Here is an 18,643-nt window from a genome sequence, read left to right as displayed (position 1 = left end):
ACCTTCTGCAAAGCACTTTAAAGGAAAGTGTTATTGCGTTTTTGTGATAGTATATATGGCTGTCGCGTGTCTATTAAATGTCAGTGTGCAAGTCTATTTGTCCCGTAGGATAGCTCAGCGGCAACATGCTTGCCTTGGAAACAAGACGACACGAAGCAACACAGGTTCGATCCCTTGGTCAGCGCTTAGAAACCTCTGGTTAATAAGCACCTTATAAATATGCAACTAAGACAAAAACAATTCCTGTAACAGCTCCTCGATGCCCCCGGGCTAGGTGTGAGCGCTTTAAAAATGCAAATGAAAAAAATATATATATATATTCTTATGCTTAAAAACCCACACAGGTGCATGTGTTTGCATGTGTTTATTTATCAATAATTGGGGTTAGAGCGCTATTTGCACCAAGGACGACAAAGCCCACGGTAGCAACAGCTGATAGGGAACTGTTTATGGTAGTGTTTATTTTGTTTTGTGCAAAACTGAGTTTAATGCATGAGAGCAATAATCTGTATTATTTGAAAGCACAAAAATGAAAACCATTTTAGATGCATTTTATTAAACTCCTTATTCCTGCAGTCCTTGGAACTGACCGTAACTATTCATAAGCATGTCCTGCACTGATGTCCTGTTAAATCAAGCATTGACAAAGCCAAAAGTGTTGGCTTGTTATGCATATCTTTCTTGACACATTTCCAGTAGTAATCTACTATTCGGCTCCGGCCGAGTAGTACATTTACTATTCGGTACACCCCTAATCAGCATAGGCGATTTGTTATTCATTTGCAAAAGATAATAAAACAAATATGTTCAGACTACATACAAAATATGGCACAAGCAGAACAAATTGCATATTCAACAGATGTTATTGTTATGTCAAGAGCATCCACTTTGCTTACGGCTTTAATTATAAGCTCTTTCCATCAGTTCACGGACAGTGACTTATGTTTGAGGCCTTAAACTCAGAATCCTCTTGCCCTCTGTTCCAACAATAGCCACCCTATTGCACAACCTCTAGAAGATACCTTTCATGCGTTTAACAAAGTGGAAGGGCTGAACACTATGACTCATTGTGTAACTAACATCTGCTTAGTGCAGTCAGTATTTACATCACATTTAGTTAAGAGAATAGAACCATCTTGGAACGGCCTTTCTTACTTCACGGTATAGGAGGACCCACCCTTGGTGTCCGCGTTCCATACAGCTTGTCTGCTGTGGCTGTGAATGGGTTAACAGCAGAGGAGGAGCTTAACCACTTAAAAAGACCTCCGTGGAGCGTCCCACAGAGTCCTTGGTGTCCTTGGTGATCCGCATGGAGGCGTGTGCTGATATTTACACTGGGAGCCAGAGAAAGGCTGCTCTATTCATCAGACGAACAGTAAGGAAAAAGTAAGGAAAGTAAGCAAAGTGAGAATATTGTGCACACTTGTTGAGACGCCGTTGAGACGCAGAGAGGGCGGGGGCGGAGTCAGACTCTGGCAGCTCCTTAAGCTTCCGGGCATTCCCCGCCCCTGGCGTCCTTCTGTTAGTTTGAAAGCAGGTAGGAAGGAGGTCTGCAGCCTGAACTCTGGGAACCCTGGATTCGTTTTTCTGCTATACTTTGAAAGTGACAGATAGTTTTAACTTGTTATTCCTGGTGAACCTCTGCTGTGGGGGCTGCAAAGGTCTCGTCTCCACCACTGATCATATTGTCCATCTGTTTGTAATATTGCCATAGCATTGCAACAGTATTGATAGATGCCTACACTTTTTTCGTGGGGGCTGCGAGAACTTCCTCTCCCCCGCCGTTCATGTTGTTTGGATCAGGGTGTAATATTGCCAGAGCATTGCCACAGGATTGATTGCTGCCTGCATTTTTCTTGTAGGGGCGCAAGGATTTCCTCTTCCCCCGCTGTTGGGATATTTTTGGGGGTCTTTTACGGACTCTCACAGTGAGGTTCCGGCTGGGTCCCCTTGGAACCTGACGAGAGTTTTTGACCTCTAGTGGTTTAAAGCCCAGGTGCACTGGCTAAAACTGTTATTGTTTTAAACATTTTCTTAAACTTTCCCTTGAATATCTGTTTAATGAATTGGTTATAAACTGTAGATTGTTGGTGCTCTTAAAAGAGTTTTAATCCTTAGGATCTTTTTTTATATACTACACTGTTTTAATTTGTTCTCTTTCCATTGCATCATCTCTGTAACTGGCCCATAATTTTCATTACTTGCATAACGTCCTTAATTTTTGTAACTTCAACACCATTTTCATTACTTCCACCATTATTTTTTTATATGGGGAAAAGGAAAGCTGGGGATGAGGGAAGATTGGCGGGAGAGGGAATAGGAGCCAAGAAACCCAAAAATGTTAAAATTGCAAAATCGGGTGGAGTTCCCGTGAAATTTAATTCCAACCTCTCACAGAGGTCTTTGGATTCCTATTTGGATGTAATGGCCAGCAAAATAGTAAGCTGCATTAATGCAGTGGAAACAGTTACCAGGGAGCTGTCCCCGGCATAGGGAATCGAATTCCTGCCAGTAGTGGCGAAAGGGATAGTGTGGTGGGCACGGCCATAGAGGCTTGTGTAGGTCAGGACAGGGAGGGAGCTATGGCGTTGGCGGATTCAGAGCCAGGGTTGGGAAAGAATCTGCCTGGCAGGTCCCGGGCAGATAGTCCCGTGGGTGGGTGTTTGGCAAGTGAACATGACACTGATTTTGATTCGTCATTTTCCAGGGAAGAAGACGAGCTCTGGTTGGAATCCCTGCTAGATGCAAAACTTAATCCTCTCCAGATGGTTCTTCAATCATTACAGGCACTTAAGGCGGGAGTGTTGAGTACTTTAGCAATTATGGATGATTCCATTAGAGCATTAACAACTAAGGTATCGGATCTGGGCATGGTTCGGGTAGGAGAGGACGTGGGAGCTACGCCCTGTTGGAGCAGGGGTCATGGTGAGGTATGGCCCCAAAGTGAGCTGTGATGAGGACAGGGAAGTTGCTAGGCTGAAAATGCCTGGTGCCGGTACAAAGGTGTATACAACTAAATTGAAAGGGGCCCCTGTAAACCGTATTATACAGAGGGGAAGTTGGAATGAGCAGAGTGGTGGTATGAGAGTTCCGGGGACTAAATTACCTCAAGGGGTGTGGGAACAAACCACCCTAAATTTGCTGCCTGCCGCAGTCCCCTTCGTAGGGATAATTACAGGCTTACCTGGGCTTCCGCAGGGTGGTTTTGAGTCAACCGTCGCCCTAATGAATAAAGCCACGCACTGGATCAACAGTAATCTAATTGGGCCAAAAGTTGACCCAGGCATCATTCTTATGGAAAGAAGGGTAGGCTGGGTCGGCACAAAGCACAAGAAGTTGGAAGGGGACTGTGTAGTGGTGACCTTTTCAGACCCAATGGTGGTTGGTTATTTGATTAGCTCCAACCTCTCAAGAGGCCTCAAATCTAATAGCAGCAGACTTTATAGCAGCCTACTCTCCATGGACTATTTGGATGGAGAACCAGGTTGCCCCGGGGAAGGGCTGGGGTGGAATGGAAGGTGGGGGTGCAGGGGGGTTTTGAAGGGGCGGGGGGTAGGGCCCCTGCTATCCACTATTTGACCACAGTAATGCTGAAGGCTGGAGGTCAATACCAATCCAGGGTGGATTGAATCGTAGGAGGGAAAGGGAACCTACTTGTGGACCAGAGTTGGCCAACCTGTATGAGGTCCTAACCTACTGTGAAGATTTGGATTGACAGTCAGTTGTTCTAACATGGCAGGCCAACAAAGAGGTTCAAGATGTAAGGGTAGAGGAGCTGTGGGTAGTGCCCTCTAGGGGAGGTTTGACACTTAATAGGGCATCCTCAGAGTTCTGCCTGTTATCTTGGAACATAGCTGATAGATTGAAAGGGCAGATATTGTTGAGCTCTTACAAGCCAATTTGCCGAATCCTGGGGGGTTTCTCCAAACGTTTTACGGTTGTTAGAAAAAGGAATGGGAAGGCACACTTATAGGGTGGTATGAGGCCAGTAAAGATGCTGAGCGCACTTTTGAAGGCTCTCAAGGCTCCGGATTTTAGAAGGAGTGAGATTGGCTACGCAAGAGCGAAGTACCGGGGTGAGCTCAAGAGAAGGAAATTGGATGGGAAGACGGAGGGCTTTCTGGACGCAGCTAAATGTAATGATCAGACGGTCTTCTGGGAGTTTGTGAAGGGGGGCACCTCTGGGTCTATGGTGGAAAGGGCCAGTGGTACTCATGTGGAGGAGGCAGCTTGGTTAGAGGACTTTGGGAGCCTGTTTATGGGAGGGAATTTAGTGGACAGCCGAGGCCTGATTCTTACCGGTCTGAGGTTTAAGTTGGAGGACGTGTCCAGAGCAATTAGTCAGCAGGCCTGTAACCGTGTGCTGGACGCTGATGTGATTCCTTCGGACCTATTTCAGGACCCCCTGGATTTGTGGGCACCGCTATGAACGGTAGTGTTTAACGCCTGTATGGAAACAGGCATTCTCCTTAGTCATGGAAAAAGGCCATTATCTTCCCTATATTTAAGAAAAGGGGACCCAGCAAGCCCAATTTCCTACAGGCCAATCTCGCTTCTGGACACGTTCTTCAAGATATTTGGGAGAGTTCTGCTGTGGGTAATAGAAGCACGGCTCTCGGAGGAGCCTGGTCTATCTGATGTACAATTTGGGTTTCACCCCGGGGTTGGTACCATGGAGCAGAGTCTTAATCTGTACGTATTGTTGGCTAATTCAGTTTTTTGTAAAGGAGAGGGAGTGTACCTTGCATTAATGGACCTGAGCACAGCCTTTGATAAAATAGATAGGTCGAAAATATGCGCCGTGCTCGGGTCCATGGGTTGCCCGGGGGATATCCTGAAGGTTTTGGTAGAAATCCATAGAGATAATGAGGCTTGTGTACACAGTGGACCGGGGGGACATTGCACAGCGTGGTTCTAAGGTTGGGTTTGGCTACAATTTGCTTTTGCATGTACATTAATGGGCTGATTTTTTTTGGGTTTTTGGGGGTCGGGCTTTACCTGTGCTGGCATATGCGGATGATACTGTGTTGCTAGCCAGGATCCCAAGAGTACTACAAATTCTCATGGATGCGTATTCATCCTTTATGGGGAACTTGGGGCTCAAGATCAACACCAAGAAATTGGCTATAATGGCCTGTGTAGGTAGGAAGCGGTCAGCGATAATGCGGATCAGGATATGCAATGGAGAAATGATCCCAAGGGTGAAGGATTTTGATTACCTTGGGATTAGATTCTCTTAAGCTCTTACAAGGAAGGCACAGTAAAAAAAAAAAACAATCGGCTAAATTGACCCAACAAATAGGGGTAATATCCCGTTTTGTGGACCGTTGTGAGGGCCAACCTTTGGATGCTGTGGTCAAAATCTATGTGGCACAATAAAAGGCTGTCACTCTGTATGGCGCCCGATTATGGGGCTTCCAAAAGGCTTATGAGCTCCAAGTGAACAAGACTACTGGGGCTCCCAAGCTCCTCTGTCTGTTTTCTATTCACAGAGAACTGGGCATGGAATTCTGGGAGGACCAGTGGGCGTTGGCCTCGATATTTTTTGGGTCAGGATATGGGCGAATGAACGTGCTTCTCTCTCTGCCACTTCATAATCAGGTTGGTAATGGCCAGGGACGGTTGGAGAATAATTTCATGGCTCGACTATATTGATAAAGCCCTAGTAGAGGGCAATATAAGGGTTCTTTCTCCCCCAGCTGCACTTTTGACTAAAACTCAGATGAATAGCTATAAACACTTATTAGGGGTGGGGGAGGGGGGGTTTGAGTGTTTGCTATGAAGCGAACCTTTCTATAGCATGTGACACATTCTGATAAAGTGCATGCAGTGATTAGCTGGGCAAACAAGCTACAACCCTATCTAATTTGGAGCACCTCCTGGAAAGACAGCTGGTTAATCACTCGTGCATGGTTTGACGGTCTTCTCCTGCGGGGAAACACAGTTAATTGGAGTGTTTATCCGGATTCAGCACGGTGCCCAGTGTGTGGTTATATAAATGTAATGCTTACCTAAACTCTGCGGGAGCACCACTTGAACTCTTCCCCTAAGAATTCTTCTTAGCTAGCGAAGTATCTGTCTCTCAGGTTTCTTTCTACTGCTGTGATGTTCCTATAAATACACAGAATTTCTTTAAGATGATTCAAAAACCTTGTTTGAATTATTACAAGATTATCTTAGTGTTTGGATTTTTATTGAACTCTTTCACTAGCTTTACCTCCAGTTCTTTTATGGTGGGCTCTCCATCCTGCTTCTGCGTAGGGGAGCTTGTCCTGAAGATCTTGAATAGATGGAACTTGGAATTGGTAATTACGGAAGATTAATCTTGAATCTGTTTTTTAATAGCTGAGGAGACTACACTCGAACCAGACCCACAGGAGAGAGTTAAGTTCTCAGGAAGGAGGCGCCTAACTGGAAGCAGACACACTCTATGCGTTGAAGGGATGGAAAGTAATCATGAGAAGAGATGGACCTCTATGCTATTTCCGTGATAGCTGCTGCTGCTATATCTAGACATGAACTCTTGTTAAAAGGGCACCTATTCCTAGATTGTGCAGCTATTATAAATGAGCATAACTAATAGTGACATGCGACGTATAGATAACGTGTTAACCACTGTGAATGAAAAGCCCACACAACACACCCCTATGAAGCTACCCTGTGAAGTGATGTGTTCGTGACTAAATAATGTTCAGGAATGAATGAATACAAATGCTGAGAGAATAATTCAATGAGCGGTAACCTGAAGGAATGCACCAGGATGACTTTGTATTGTCTCTTATTGCGGAGCAGTTTATGGAGCGCTGACCGCGATATGACAGATACTCAGAAAAATGTAATATGTCAGAACCACAGAACTATACTACAACCAGTACAATGGAAAAGCACATAGGCAACAACAGAAAATGACTGAAGGTACTTGTTAAAACGACGGCTGACAGGAACGCTGCTCTGAGATGGAACCGTCTGAAGAGATATAGTACCCTAGTAAAAAAGAAATCCACTTTTTGGATTGTTTTGGGATTGCTTCTGGATTGTTTTGAAGCTGGAGATTTTTTTGGGAGTTATTTTGGATTTTTTGGGGATTTTTTCAAGCAAGGATTTATTTGTCTTGGGTTGAAGGATTTATTTTGGATTTTTACTGACTTGTTTCTCAGTAAAAACAATCCACTAACACTAATTGGCAGGAAGGCATTTCAACAGGATTTATTTTGGAGTTTTACTGACTTGTTTCTCAGTAGAAACAATCCACTAACACTAATTGGCAGGAAGGCATTTCTACAGGATTTATTTTGGAGTTTTACTGACTTGTTTCTCAGTAAAAACAATCCACTAACACTAATTGGCAGGTAGGCATTTCTACAGGATTTATTTGGGATTTTTTGAAGCAAAGATTGCTTGCTATTAAAGTGGTGGATTTTCTTTTATTTTTTTTCACTTGTTTCTCAATAAAACCAATCCAGCAACACTACATATTTTTACTGCATTTGTTTTGGATTATTTTACAAGCAAGTATACATTGTAAGATTTATTTTTGATTTTTTCCAACTTGTATCTCTGTAAAAACAATCCAGTAATGTAGGCACACATTTTTACTGCATTTAAATGTTGGCAACATAATGTCAAACTAGTTTCGACGCTGGTAGCCGTTATTTAGCATTTTAATCTGATTAAACATTTCACAGAGATTAGGTTTTATTAATTTTGCATTTTATTGGTGCAAATTACAAGTCCAACTGCACTTAACTAATTTCTCCAGTAGATAATGCCTAGTCGCTAACATTCAGGGTATGCCAATTTGCAGCAAGAGGTAGAAGGAATGGCTAACACCTCGGCCATATCTCCCATCGCGCCACCTGGCTCGCTGGACTGTGGCCGCCTATCTCCGGCCAGCCACCCGGTACAGCTGTACCCCTCCTCTGTGCCCCTCTGTATACCACCCCCAGCTGCGTATGTGTTCTATTGTTACCTCTGAAAACTGCTCCGTTATGCATCAGTATTGTTGTATACCTCTGTAAAGCGCTCTGCTGTTTCTCGAAGCTTGGTCTGCACTTAACCCCTTAAGTGCCAAGGACGAGATATCTCATCCTTGTAAGTGCATGCACAGTGCCAAGGACGAGATAGCTCGTCCTTTTTTGGCACCTTGTTTTGTGTGATCCCTGCAAAGCACGGATCACACAAAACAGTAATCCAACCCCCGGGCTATGTGAGGGGGAGGTCCCCCCTCACTGCCAGGGGGCTGGATTACCTTCAGTTTCACGTCGGCATGCGTAATGCACGTCGGCGTGAAATTGAAAGTAATTTTCACCGCAGCAGCCATTTCGGGCTGCTGCAGTGAAAATATAAGGTGAGTCTTCACCTTTCTCCCCCTCGATCTCCGGCTGTATTTCAAGCCGGAGATCGAGGTGGGTATCGTTGGAAAGGGGAGATGCTCCCCTTTCCAATGATACCCTGTGTGACAGCATTGCGGATCCAAATAAAAGGGAGGCCTTGTGGTGTTGGCGGTGTGTTTCGGTGGGTGGCCAGAGCGAAATGTCTGTGATTTGTCTTCATTTCCAGCAAATTTCAGAGACATTTCCCTGTGTCCACTCACCGAAACACGTCGCCAACAACAGATGTCATACCTTCTCGCGTTCCCACAGGTGTCCCGACGAAAAAGGTACCTCACATGTGTGGGTGCACCTACTGGGGGCACAAAAGGAAAAGGGTAACCCGCTGGTAACCCCAAGCCTTTCGCCATAGCACAATTTGTTCATGTGGGCAACCTACAGATTTGGGCCAAGGGTGTCGAAGCCAGCATGGAAACAGGGTTCACAATTCTATCCAAGTGTGGGGCATGCTAACATGTTCACAACCCCATCTTAGTGTGGCACATGCAGACATTTACAATCCTATCTATGCTGGGGTGGTATTGGTTGGTGGGGCACTGGGGTTAGGTGCTGAGGAGTTTGTGTGATGTAGCACTGGAGTGAGGTTCTTGCAGAGGTTGGTGGTGAGGCTCTGGGGGGATTGTCAGGTTTCGGAGCCAGGCCCATGCTGATGGGATTTAATCTTACTCTACATAAAGCTGTTGCGCCACTGCGTGGGCTTGATTTGTAAGAATATCTTGCCTGAATAGGCTTGGTCTGCCGGGATCGCCCAGCTCTAGTATCCCCACCTAATAAAACACTCCTTTTTGCTTTAGCTTTAAAAATGCAATGTCACATTGCGAAAAATGTCACTTATCATCAGGCATGGCTGAAGAGGTATGGGGGCCTATCTCAACATTATTGTTGGGGGACCGCTTGCTTACAGTGGAAAACAGTCTGAGGCACCTGTGGGGTACCTACATTATAATGGAGAGAAAGAAAGCCAGGGGTTAATAGCCACTGATTTTCGCCAGAGGGAGTTGACAGTGGCGTAACGGGGGCCCACGCAACCCCTGCGGTGCGGGGGGGGCCCTCTAGCACATGGCTTGGAGGGGGCCCCACTTTGTTAAAAAAAGGAAAAAAAATCCCTTTTTTTGTTTTTACATTTTCTTTTTGAATACTAACAGTGAAATGCTTTAAGTTAGTAATTGCTGGGCCCTTGTTAACAGCGGAAACCAGGTGCCGTTTAACATCTGTGTCCTGTTCTGTCCGGCAGCTGCTCTGAAGGTCAGCCAGGTTGAGTCAACATAGCCCAAAATTTCAGGGGGGCTTGGGTAGTGCTGAAGCCCAGTCAACCCAATGGTGTTATGCCACTACTTGTGTTTAATGCCTTGATTACTTAATGGTAATTGGCATTACTCCTAGCCCCATTCCTCCTCGTCCCTGTATACTTGTGTATGAGGTAGTACTTGTGTATGTGGCAGTGGTGATGGAACATACCTCTGTGTGGCGGCGGGTCACTCAGTGGATTGCTACGGTGCTGGGCTGGGTGGCTGGCCGGGGCAGCAAGATTTAGGAGGAAGGCGCTGCTCCTGATGGTCGTAGCAGTGGTGATGGATCCTACCTCAGTGTGGCAGCGGGTCACTCAATGGATTGTTATGGTGCTGGGCTGGGCGGCAGGCCGGGGCAGCAAGATGTGGGAGGGGGGCGCAGCTCCAGATGGAAGTTGCAGGTGTGGTGATGGCAGGCGCAGCAGGTGCGATGGCAGGGGCGGCCGCTGCAGTGGGTCCCTCGGCTGTGTCTGATCCCAGGGGCGGTGGGACGAGGCAGCAAGATGTAGGAAGGAGGCGCAGCTCCTGATGGTAGATGTAGTGGTGGTGATGGCAGGCGCAGCCGCGGCAGTGGGGCTCTCTGCCTAGGTTCCCAGGGCAGTGCTGTGCGCAACCCTCAGGATGGTAGCAGCAGTCAGGCGCCGAAGCGATGATGGTCAGCCAGTGGGACCTGAACCACTAAATCCCCTCTGAAAAGCTACAAATCCTTCTTTGTCAGCAAGTGGCTGATGTGGAGAAACCTGTGTTAAAGGGTGGTGAGGTATGAGAATATAGCCCAAGGGAAGTGAAGGACAGAATAGGGCTCCATTAAACGCAGCTTGTAAGGCAAGTGCTAAAAAGCACACATTTAAAGCCCCAGAAATGGAAATACAAGAAATGAAAATAGTAATTACCAGAAAAATTAAATGCATTTTTAGGAAATGCTTTTAGTTCTAAAATATTATGTCTGGGTTACATGTGTGTTTGAGGTATTGTGTTTTTTTGGGGGAGTGAGCTTGTTTTGGACTATGTCTGGGTTACATGTGTGTTTGCGTTATTGAGTTTTTTGGGGGGGGAGTGAGCTTGTTTTGGACTTGTTTTGGAGGGAATTCGGCTTTGTTCCCCCCTCCGGATCTGGAAGCACACCAGCAGCAATGGCGGATGCAAACAAGCCAAAGCAAGGTAATTATGGCGCGCACACTGTTTGGGGGTTATTTATTTATTTGTGAGTGAGGCTCATCATGCAGGGACCATACTTGTCTGTTTTTTTTTAAACTCGTGGGCTGTTGGGGGAAGCTGGGCATCGTGGGTCCTGCTCGCCTGTGCGCGCTCCACGGAATGTATGCGTCCCCGCCGGCCACCCGAGCCCTTTCAAAAGCTTCTGTTTTAGCAGCACATCGCAAACGCGAGATCTGCCACTTCAGAAGCCACTCGCATTAGGCAACATTTCCGTTCATCTTATTTACACAGCTACGACGGATTGGTGGGTGTAGTTTCTCTGGCTTAATAGTCTTTCGGCCTCTTGACCCCTTAAAGCAAGCGACATGATGGTGGACAAGAAAGCGGGGAAAGGGCAGTGACAAGCTGCCTGGGAGACCGGTAACTGCAGCACAGAAAGCAGTGAAAGTACTGCAGCACAGAAAGCAGTGAAAGCACTGCAGCACACTATGAATGCTATATTCCAATCTAAAGATTAACAACGTGATATTTAAACTTACAGCTGCACATTGAAAAGGCTGGTCCTTGATCTGCATGAATACGCGCGCAAATCTAACAATAGAGTGAACGGCAGCCACAAAGACATGGGGGGGGGGGAACAGAGTTTCGCAGATCCCCCCCCCTCCGCTTTATTAATTTCATCACGTTTTTCATTCAAAGTCTGAAAGGTGTCTAACAAATGTACAGCCACAGTATGCATTGTGGTTCACATGTGCCTTTGGAAATTTGAATCCTGTGTTTTTAACAACACTTGTCTTACTTTGTGTGTCTCTTTGCTTCCATTAACCTAACCATAACCATTCTTTGTTTCTCTATCTTGCCGTTCCTACACAGCAGTCTCTCACTCTCCTATTGGTGTCCCCCTTTCTTGCTCACTCTGCCCCATTGGCTATTGCGCGCACCTTTTATCCAGTTTCATAATCCCTCTTGCAGTGTATCCTGTCCTCAGCCTTCCTCTAAACTTGTCACTCTGTCCCTGCTTCTGGAGCGCCTCGAGCCTCCCTCCTGCTAGCCTTGCCTGTGTATCCTGCGCTCCCTCTCGCCTGTCTCTTTGCTCTGTTTCTGTATATTGCCCCGCTGCCCGTCCATCTTGCTCTGGGTGTCACTGTCAGTAGCTGGTTGAGTTACTGCTTCTTCACACCGGCCTCTTGCTTTTTCTTCCAGTCGTGTATCTCACACTGTCTCTCTTTTCTCCCATATTAGCTCTCTGTGCCTCCAGCTGGCTCTCTTTCTGGCAATTGTCGGTCTCTCTTTCTCCTTCTTTCTCTTTCTGCTGTCCTCCTTGTGTGGGGTGGGGGAGCTTCCTGCTGGGAATTCGGACAGGGGTTACACAGGGGTGAGCCTTGGGGCAGGGAGTTCTGCTGCGTGCAGTGCTCGGCTCTCTTTGTAGGTGACCCCTAAATGTTAGAAACAACCACTAACACCTCCCTGGTTGGGTTTATTCCACAAAAGCACAGTGATCCCTCTCCTTCAGTTCCTGGTGTAGCTCAAAGAGAAAGTAACCTTAGTTCTACAAATCTGAAGAGTGTTTCACAGTGGATGCAAAGCTACCTCGCACAATATAAATGTGCTTTTCAAATGTATATCCGACAACCAACGCTAAAAGCAGGGCTCGGAAGTTGCCATTGGCAATGTGTAAGAAGGCATACCAATCCTGTTTTTCCCCTTGAATTCTGGGACTTGTAGTTTTTTTTTCTAATTTAGGAAAACTTCCAAGTCCTAGAACTCTAAGCAAAATCGGGAATGGATGCCTTTCTCACGCATGGTCAGGGGAATCATTTCCAGGCTTTTTGCAAAAGGAAAATATGTGCAAGGCTGTTCTGTGTCTTATTGTTTGGGCCTTCTAGATTTTTAGTACCATCAGAACACTTTTTGGCTTCTCCTTGTAACGTGGGGATGTGGAAAGGCAGAGTGCCCCTTAAACACGGGAATCCTAAACCATCTATTGGAGTCAGAAAACTCAATGGGGGTGAGATTCATTTAGTGGATAAGAGGGCATGTCTGCAATGGCAGCTTGCAAGTGAGATTGGGATGTTACCAAGGATATAGAAGCCTAGAAGCGCATAGTGTAATTTTTTAACAACATCTTAAAGCTACTGTCTGTTTATCAAGCATTCTCGCATGACGTAAGCGTCGTGCTTTATTGTAATGGGGGCATGTAGGTGGATATGTGCCCACATATGGACAGTGTTGTAGGGTGGAGGCACAAGTGAAAATTATGGGCAGTTCTTTCACACCTTTGTCATTATTTATGGTCTTGAAAACAGAAGGATTCCAACACGACATATTGCTTTCCCGGGAAGCGTTTTATGCTATAGGTGGCATGGTATATAATCTTCAAGTTAGTTCTCCTGGCGGGGGAAAGTGTGTTTGAACATGTGTTCATGGAGAGCAACTAGTTAATAACGGAGCCAATGGTCCTGTAGTTGTGGGGGCAGCAGAGTTGTAGTGCTCATGAAATGTGTGCCATATGCTGCAAGCATGGATGCGTACCATGCGTGTTGTGGGGTGAAGTAAGGTAGCTCATTGAGATGGGCACTTCCTCAAACAGTTGTGCATGATCTGCAAACACAGGTTCGAGCTTAGAGCAAACCCAGACTTGTATCAGTCCAATGTTAATAAATTATGTACATGTACATCTGATGATGATAATAATAATCGGGTGTTATAGAGTAAAGGTAACTTAGGTGGGAAGTGAGTTGGGCGCTTATGTGTCATGTGTGTAGATAGAAATCCATTTCCTGACTGTTTTCTCACATGGAACACTAGAGATCTTGCTGGTGTGCACATTGCTTCACAATTCATCTCTTGGGCCCCCCTCTTCTCTCCTCCCTCTCCCCTGTCACACCTGATGAGGTCTCTAGACCACTCCTGGTACCTGCTCACCGTGCCACCCACCTCAGGGCAACCCCTTGCATTGGGGTCTATATATGTACCCATACAGTCCCCCCCCCTTTATCTTTATGCACTTATCAGACACACCCTGTCTGCTGCCTTATCCCAGCACTTGCAACTTGTTGGCTGCACTACCACTGTTTGTTGCCTTTGTTATTTATTTATTTTCTATTTATCCGTTTCTCCTCTGCTCCGCACTTCCCCACCCCCCCCTTTCCATGCACTTTTCCCCTTCCCTCGGCCCCTGCGCGATCTCAATGTCACCTGGCCTAGTAGTCTGTCTTTCCTTCGTTTCCCCTCCCTTGCCTCGTCGTGCCTTGAAACACTTGTGTATAGGCGCGTTATAAATGCCATATCATATCTATGTCTTAGCACTATCTGAAATGTCGTCAGGCCGAGTACGATAGTTAATTTCACATCCTTACTGTTCATGGTCTGTAAGAATGTCATTGTATTTTCCCTTGTTCCCTCCCTTGCCTTGCAGCGCTAACACATTGTGTATCAACGCTATATAAATAAACAATCATATCATGAACCGCTTTGCTCACATAGCCTGCATTACCAGTTGCTATTTTTCATAAAGTTTATATCGGCGACTAGTTGTACTTTGCTTGCTCTTTTCAAACTTTTTACACAATATCTTTTTTTGCATTTCAGAATTTATCCATGTAAAGCCAGGGAAATGGGCTTTCCAGTATTCTCTGCATCCAAGTACAGAAAAGCCCTTCAAAATAAAATTGGGGACTACCGGATGAAGAAGGAGCCAGACCTGGTCTTTTCTACACCAGTGTAGTTGGGCATTCCCTTGCTCCCTGGGCTGGACCCCACCGGACTCGCTTGCTCCCTGGGCTGGGCCTGAATACTTGTGTGACTCCCTGGACTGGTTCTGTGTCCCCTCTCAACCTTGCTCCCTCGGCTAGGCACTGATACTTGTGTGACTCTCTGGACTGGTTCTGGGTCCCCTCTCACCCTTGCTCCCTGGGCTGGACCCCACAGGTCTCGCTTGCTCCTTCGGCTGGGCCTGGATACTCGTGTGACTCCCTGGACTGGTTCTGGGTCCCCTCTCACCCTTGCTCGACCCCACCGGACTCGCTTGCTCCCTGGGCTGGGCCTGGATACTGGTGACTCCCTGGACTGGTTCTGGGTCCCCTCTCACCCTTGCTCTCTGGTCTGGACTCGCTTGCTCCTTTGGCTGGGCCTGGATACTCGTGTGACTCCCTGGACTGGTTCTGGGTCACCTCTCACCCTTGCTCGACCCCACCGGACTTGCTTGCTCACTGGACTGGGCCTAGATACTGTTGACTCCCTGGACTGGTTCTTTGTCCCCTCTCAACCTTGATCCCTGGGCTGGACCCCACCGGACTCGCTTGCTCCCTGGGCTGGGCCTGGATACTCGTGTGACTTTCTGGACTGGTTCTGGGTCCTCTCACTCATTTTTTTAATTGTAAAGCACCCATGTTTGGGATTGCTACAGTCGTGTTTTTGTGCTATGCACACAGTGTCCGATTGAATCTCTGCCTCGTTTTAATAAATATAGTGGGGGAAAAAAATATGTGTCGCTTCTTTTTAAATATAGTTAATATGCCATTACATGGTCTTGACTTTCAAGGCCATTTTACCTAAATCACTGACCTAATAAGTCATCACTATAGTTCTAAAAACAATTCAAAATGCAACTCTCTAAAATGGGAAGCAGTTATGCCACAGTGAGGCTTTTGAAGCCCAATTCAACAAGGTGCACCAAATGTGTTTTTTAAGCGTTTCTTTTCAGGATTATAGTAAACAATATTTTTGTTAAACTCCAAAATTTATTTCCAGCTCATAAACCGAAACAATGCCTATATTGTTAAAGGATATTTTTGGGATTGCTTTGTTTTTTTGATTTGTAAAGTATTATTTGGTGACTACATTAATTGCTTTTGGATTTCAAAAGGTTTATTTGGGGATTGCATTGCTTTTGGATCTCTACGAGGGTGCATTAAGCTAAAAGGAAGCCAGATGTAATCTGTTGCTTTTGTATTTATTTAGGGATGGCACTGCCTTTGGATTGTTATAGGATTGTTTGGGGATTGCATTGTTTTGGGATTTTTGCTGGATTGTTTGAGGATTGGATTGCTTTTGGATTTTTATAGGATTGTTTGGGGATTGGATTGATTTTGGATTTGTAGTGGATTGTTTGGGGATTGGATTGCTTTTGGATTTTTATAGGATTGTTTGGGGAGTGGATTTTTAGTGGATTGGATTTTTAGTGGATTGTTTGGGGATTGGATTGTTTTTGGATTTTTAGTGGATTGTTTGGGGATTGGATTGTTTTTGGATTTTTAGTGGATTGTTTGGGGATTGGATTGTTTTTGGATTTTTAGTGGATTGTTTGGGGATTGGATTGTTTTGGGATTCCATTCCACTGAGGATTGCTAATTAACATATTTCAGGGTGCATGAAGCCAAAAAGAAGCCAAAAGCAATCCTCTGAGTACAATGGGAGTTTCTGGAGTTAAAGAGGATTTAAAGAGGATTTAAATGTTTGGGAAAATCCAGTAGCAATCCACTTTCAATCCAGATTTTTTTGGTAGGGTATGGTTCAGTGACAGACGCGAAAATGACTAACGTTGCTGTTACTGGAATTGTAATACAGTAGAAGCTAATGCTATGGACAGCGAAATGGAGTAAAATACTTGAAGAGAAAACTGTGACCAAACAGAGCCGCGGTAAGCGTTAACTGCAGAGCAGAATGACGTGAAGCGCGGAGCTCAGGAGGGGAGGGGCTTAAATAGGGCATGACCGAGGAAGAAAGCCTAGACCATGGGTGCACAACATACGGCCCGCGGGCCAGTTGCGGCCCGCCATGCTCTTTTGTCCGGCCCGCGAGGCACAAAGACTTTCCTATCCATTAGGAAAGTCTTTGTTGTCTTCCGGGCCGGACAAAACGCTGGCCGTCATTCGCTCAGCACACATGCACCACGTTGCTCCTACGAGCCACGTAGTGTGTGTGTGCTGACCCAATGGAGGGCCAGCACTACGGCTGGCGTGGTCCATAAGGCTTGATGCCGGAAGGCATTTCAGCCTTGGACCACGCCAGCCGTAGTACGATTCCAGCGTTCCAGCTTACCTGCCGCTTACCTGCCTTCCAGTTCCAGCACGTCTCCGGTAAGTGGTCTGTTTTACTTTATGTTTGTGTGTGTATGTTGCGATGGGGGGGGGGGGGTTGGATGTGTATGAATGTTGGAATTTTAATGTATTTTGTGTGCATGTTGAGATGCGGGGGTGGGGGCGGGGTCGGATGTGTATGAATGTTGGAATTTTAATGTATTTTGTGTGCATGTTGAGATGCGGAGGTGGGTGGGGGGGGTCGGATGTGTATGAATGTTGGAATGTTAATGTATTTTGTGTGCATGTTGAGATGCGGGGGTGGGGGGGGGTCGGATGTGTATGAATGTTGGAATGTTAATGTATTTTGTGTGCATGTTGAGATGCGGAGGTGGGGGGTGTGTCGGATGTGTATGAATGTTGGAATGTTAATGTATTTTGTGTGCATGTTGAGATGCGGAGGTGGGGGGTGTGTCGGATGTGTATGAATGTTGGAATGTTAATGTATTTTGTGTGCATGTTGAGATGCGGAGGTGGGTGGGGGGGGTCGGATGTGTATGAATGTTGGAATGTTAATGTATTTTGTGTGCATGTTGAGATGCGGAGGTGGGTGGGGGGGGTCCGGATGTGTATGAATGTTGGAATGTTAATGTATTTTGTGTGCATGTTGAGATGCGGGGTGGGTGGGGGGGGTCGGATGTGTATGAATGTTGGAATGTTAATGTATTTTGTGTGCATGTTGAGATGCGGAGGTGGGGGGTGTGTCGGATGTGTATGAATGTTGGAATGTTAATGTATTTTGTGTGCATGTTGAGATGCGGAGGTGGGGGGTGTGTCGGATGTGTATGAATGTTGGAATGTTAATGTATTTTGTGTGCATGTTGAGATGCTGAGGTGGGTGAGGTGGTCGGATGTGTATGAATGTTGGAATGTTAATGTATTTTGTGTGCATGTTGAGATGCGGGGGTGGGGGGGGTCGGATGTGTATGAATGTTGGAATGTTAATGTATTTTGTGTGCATGTTGAGATGCGGAGGTGGGGGGTGTGTCGGATGTGTATGAATGTTGGAATGTTAATGTATTTTGTGTGCATGTTGAGATGCAGAGGTGGGGGGTGTGTCGGATGTGTATGAATGTTGGAATGTTAATGTATTTTGTGTGCATGTTGAGATGCGGGGGTGGGGGGGGTCGGATGTGTATGAATGTTGGAATGTTAATGTATTTTGTGTGCATGTTGAGATGCGGGGGTGGGGTGTGTCGGATGTGTATGAATGTTGGAATGTTAATGTATTTTGTGTGCATGTGGGTGGGGGGGGTCGGATGTGTATGAATGTTGGAATGTTAATGTATTTTGTGTGCATGTTGAGATGCGGAGGTGGGGGGTGTGTCGGATGTGTATGAATGTTGGAATGTTAATGTATTTTGTGTGCATGTTGAGATGCGGAGGTGGGGGGTGTGTCGGATGTGTATGAATGTTGGAATGTTAATGTATTTTGTGTGCATGTTGAGATGCGGGGGTGGGGGGGGTCGGATGTGTATGAATGTTGGAATGTTAATGTATTTTGTGTGCATGTTGAGATGCGGAGGTGGGGGGTGTGTCGGATGTGTATGAATGTTGGAATGTTAATGTATTTTGTGTGCATGTTGAGATGCGGAGGTGGGGGGTGTGTCGGATGTGTATGAATGTTGGAATGTTAATGTATTTTGTGTGCATGTTGAGATGCGGGGGTGGGGGGGGGTCCGGATGTGTATGAATGTTTGTATTTGAATGTTTTTTGTGTGCTGAG

General features: G+C 46.1%; 1 protein-coding gene across 8 annotated transcripts in view; it reads left to right on the top strand.

Moving 5' to 3' along the window:
- Positions 1-18,643, top strand: part of LOC138548762 (microtubule-associated serine/threonine-protein kinase 2-like) — a 2,396,492-nt gene that overhangs the window by 438,972 nt on the left and 1,938,877 nt on the right. Inside the window, exon 1 of one of the 8 annotated variants that reach the window (XM_069642299.1) lies at positions 10,795-10,840. The exons of the other annotated variants lie outside the window; for them this stretch is intronic. Coding sequence (XP_069498400.1) covers positions 10,813-10,840 — 28 coding nt within the window. The 5' untranslated portion in view covers positions 10,795-10,812. Of the gene's footprint in view, positions 1-10,794; positions 10,841-18,643 lie in introns of those variants that run through there. 8 annotated transcript variants of the gene reach the window in all.

This window comes from Ambystoma mexicanum, chromosome 1q (assembly GCF_040938575.1).
Source record: "Ambystoma mexicanum isolate Mex_15411 chromosome 1q, UKY_AmexF1_1, whole genome shotgun sequence".
Classification (NCBI taxonomy): Eukaryota; Metazoa; Chordata; class Amphibia; order Caudata; family Ambystomatidae; genus Ambystoma; species Ambystoma mexicanum.
This window is presented reverse-complemented; position numbering and strand designations above follow the sequence as displayed.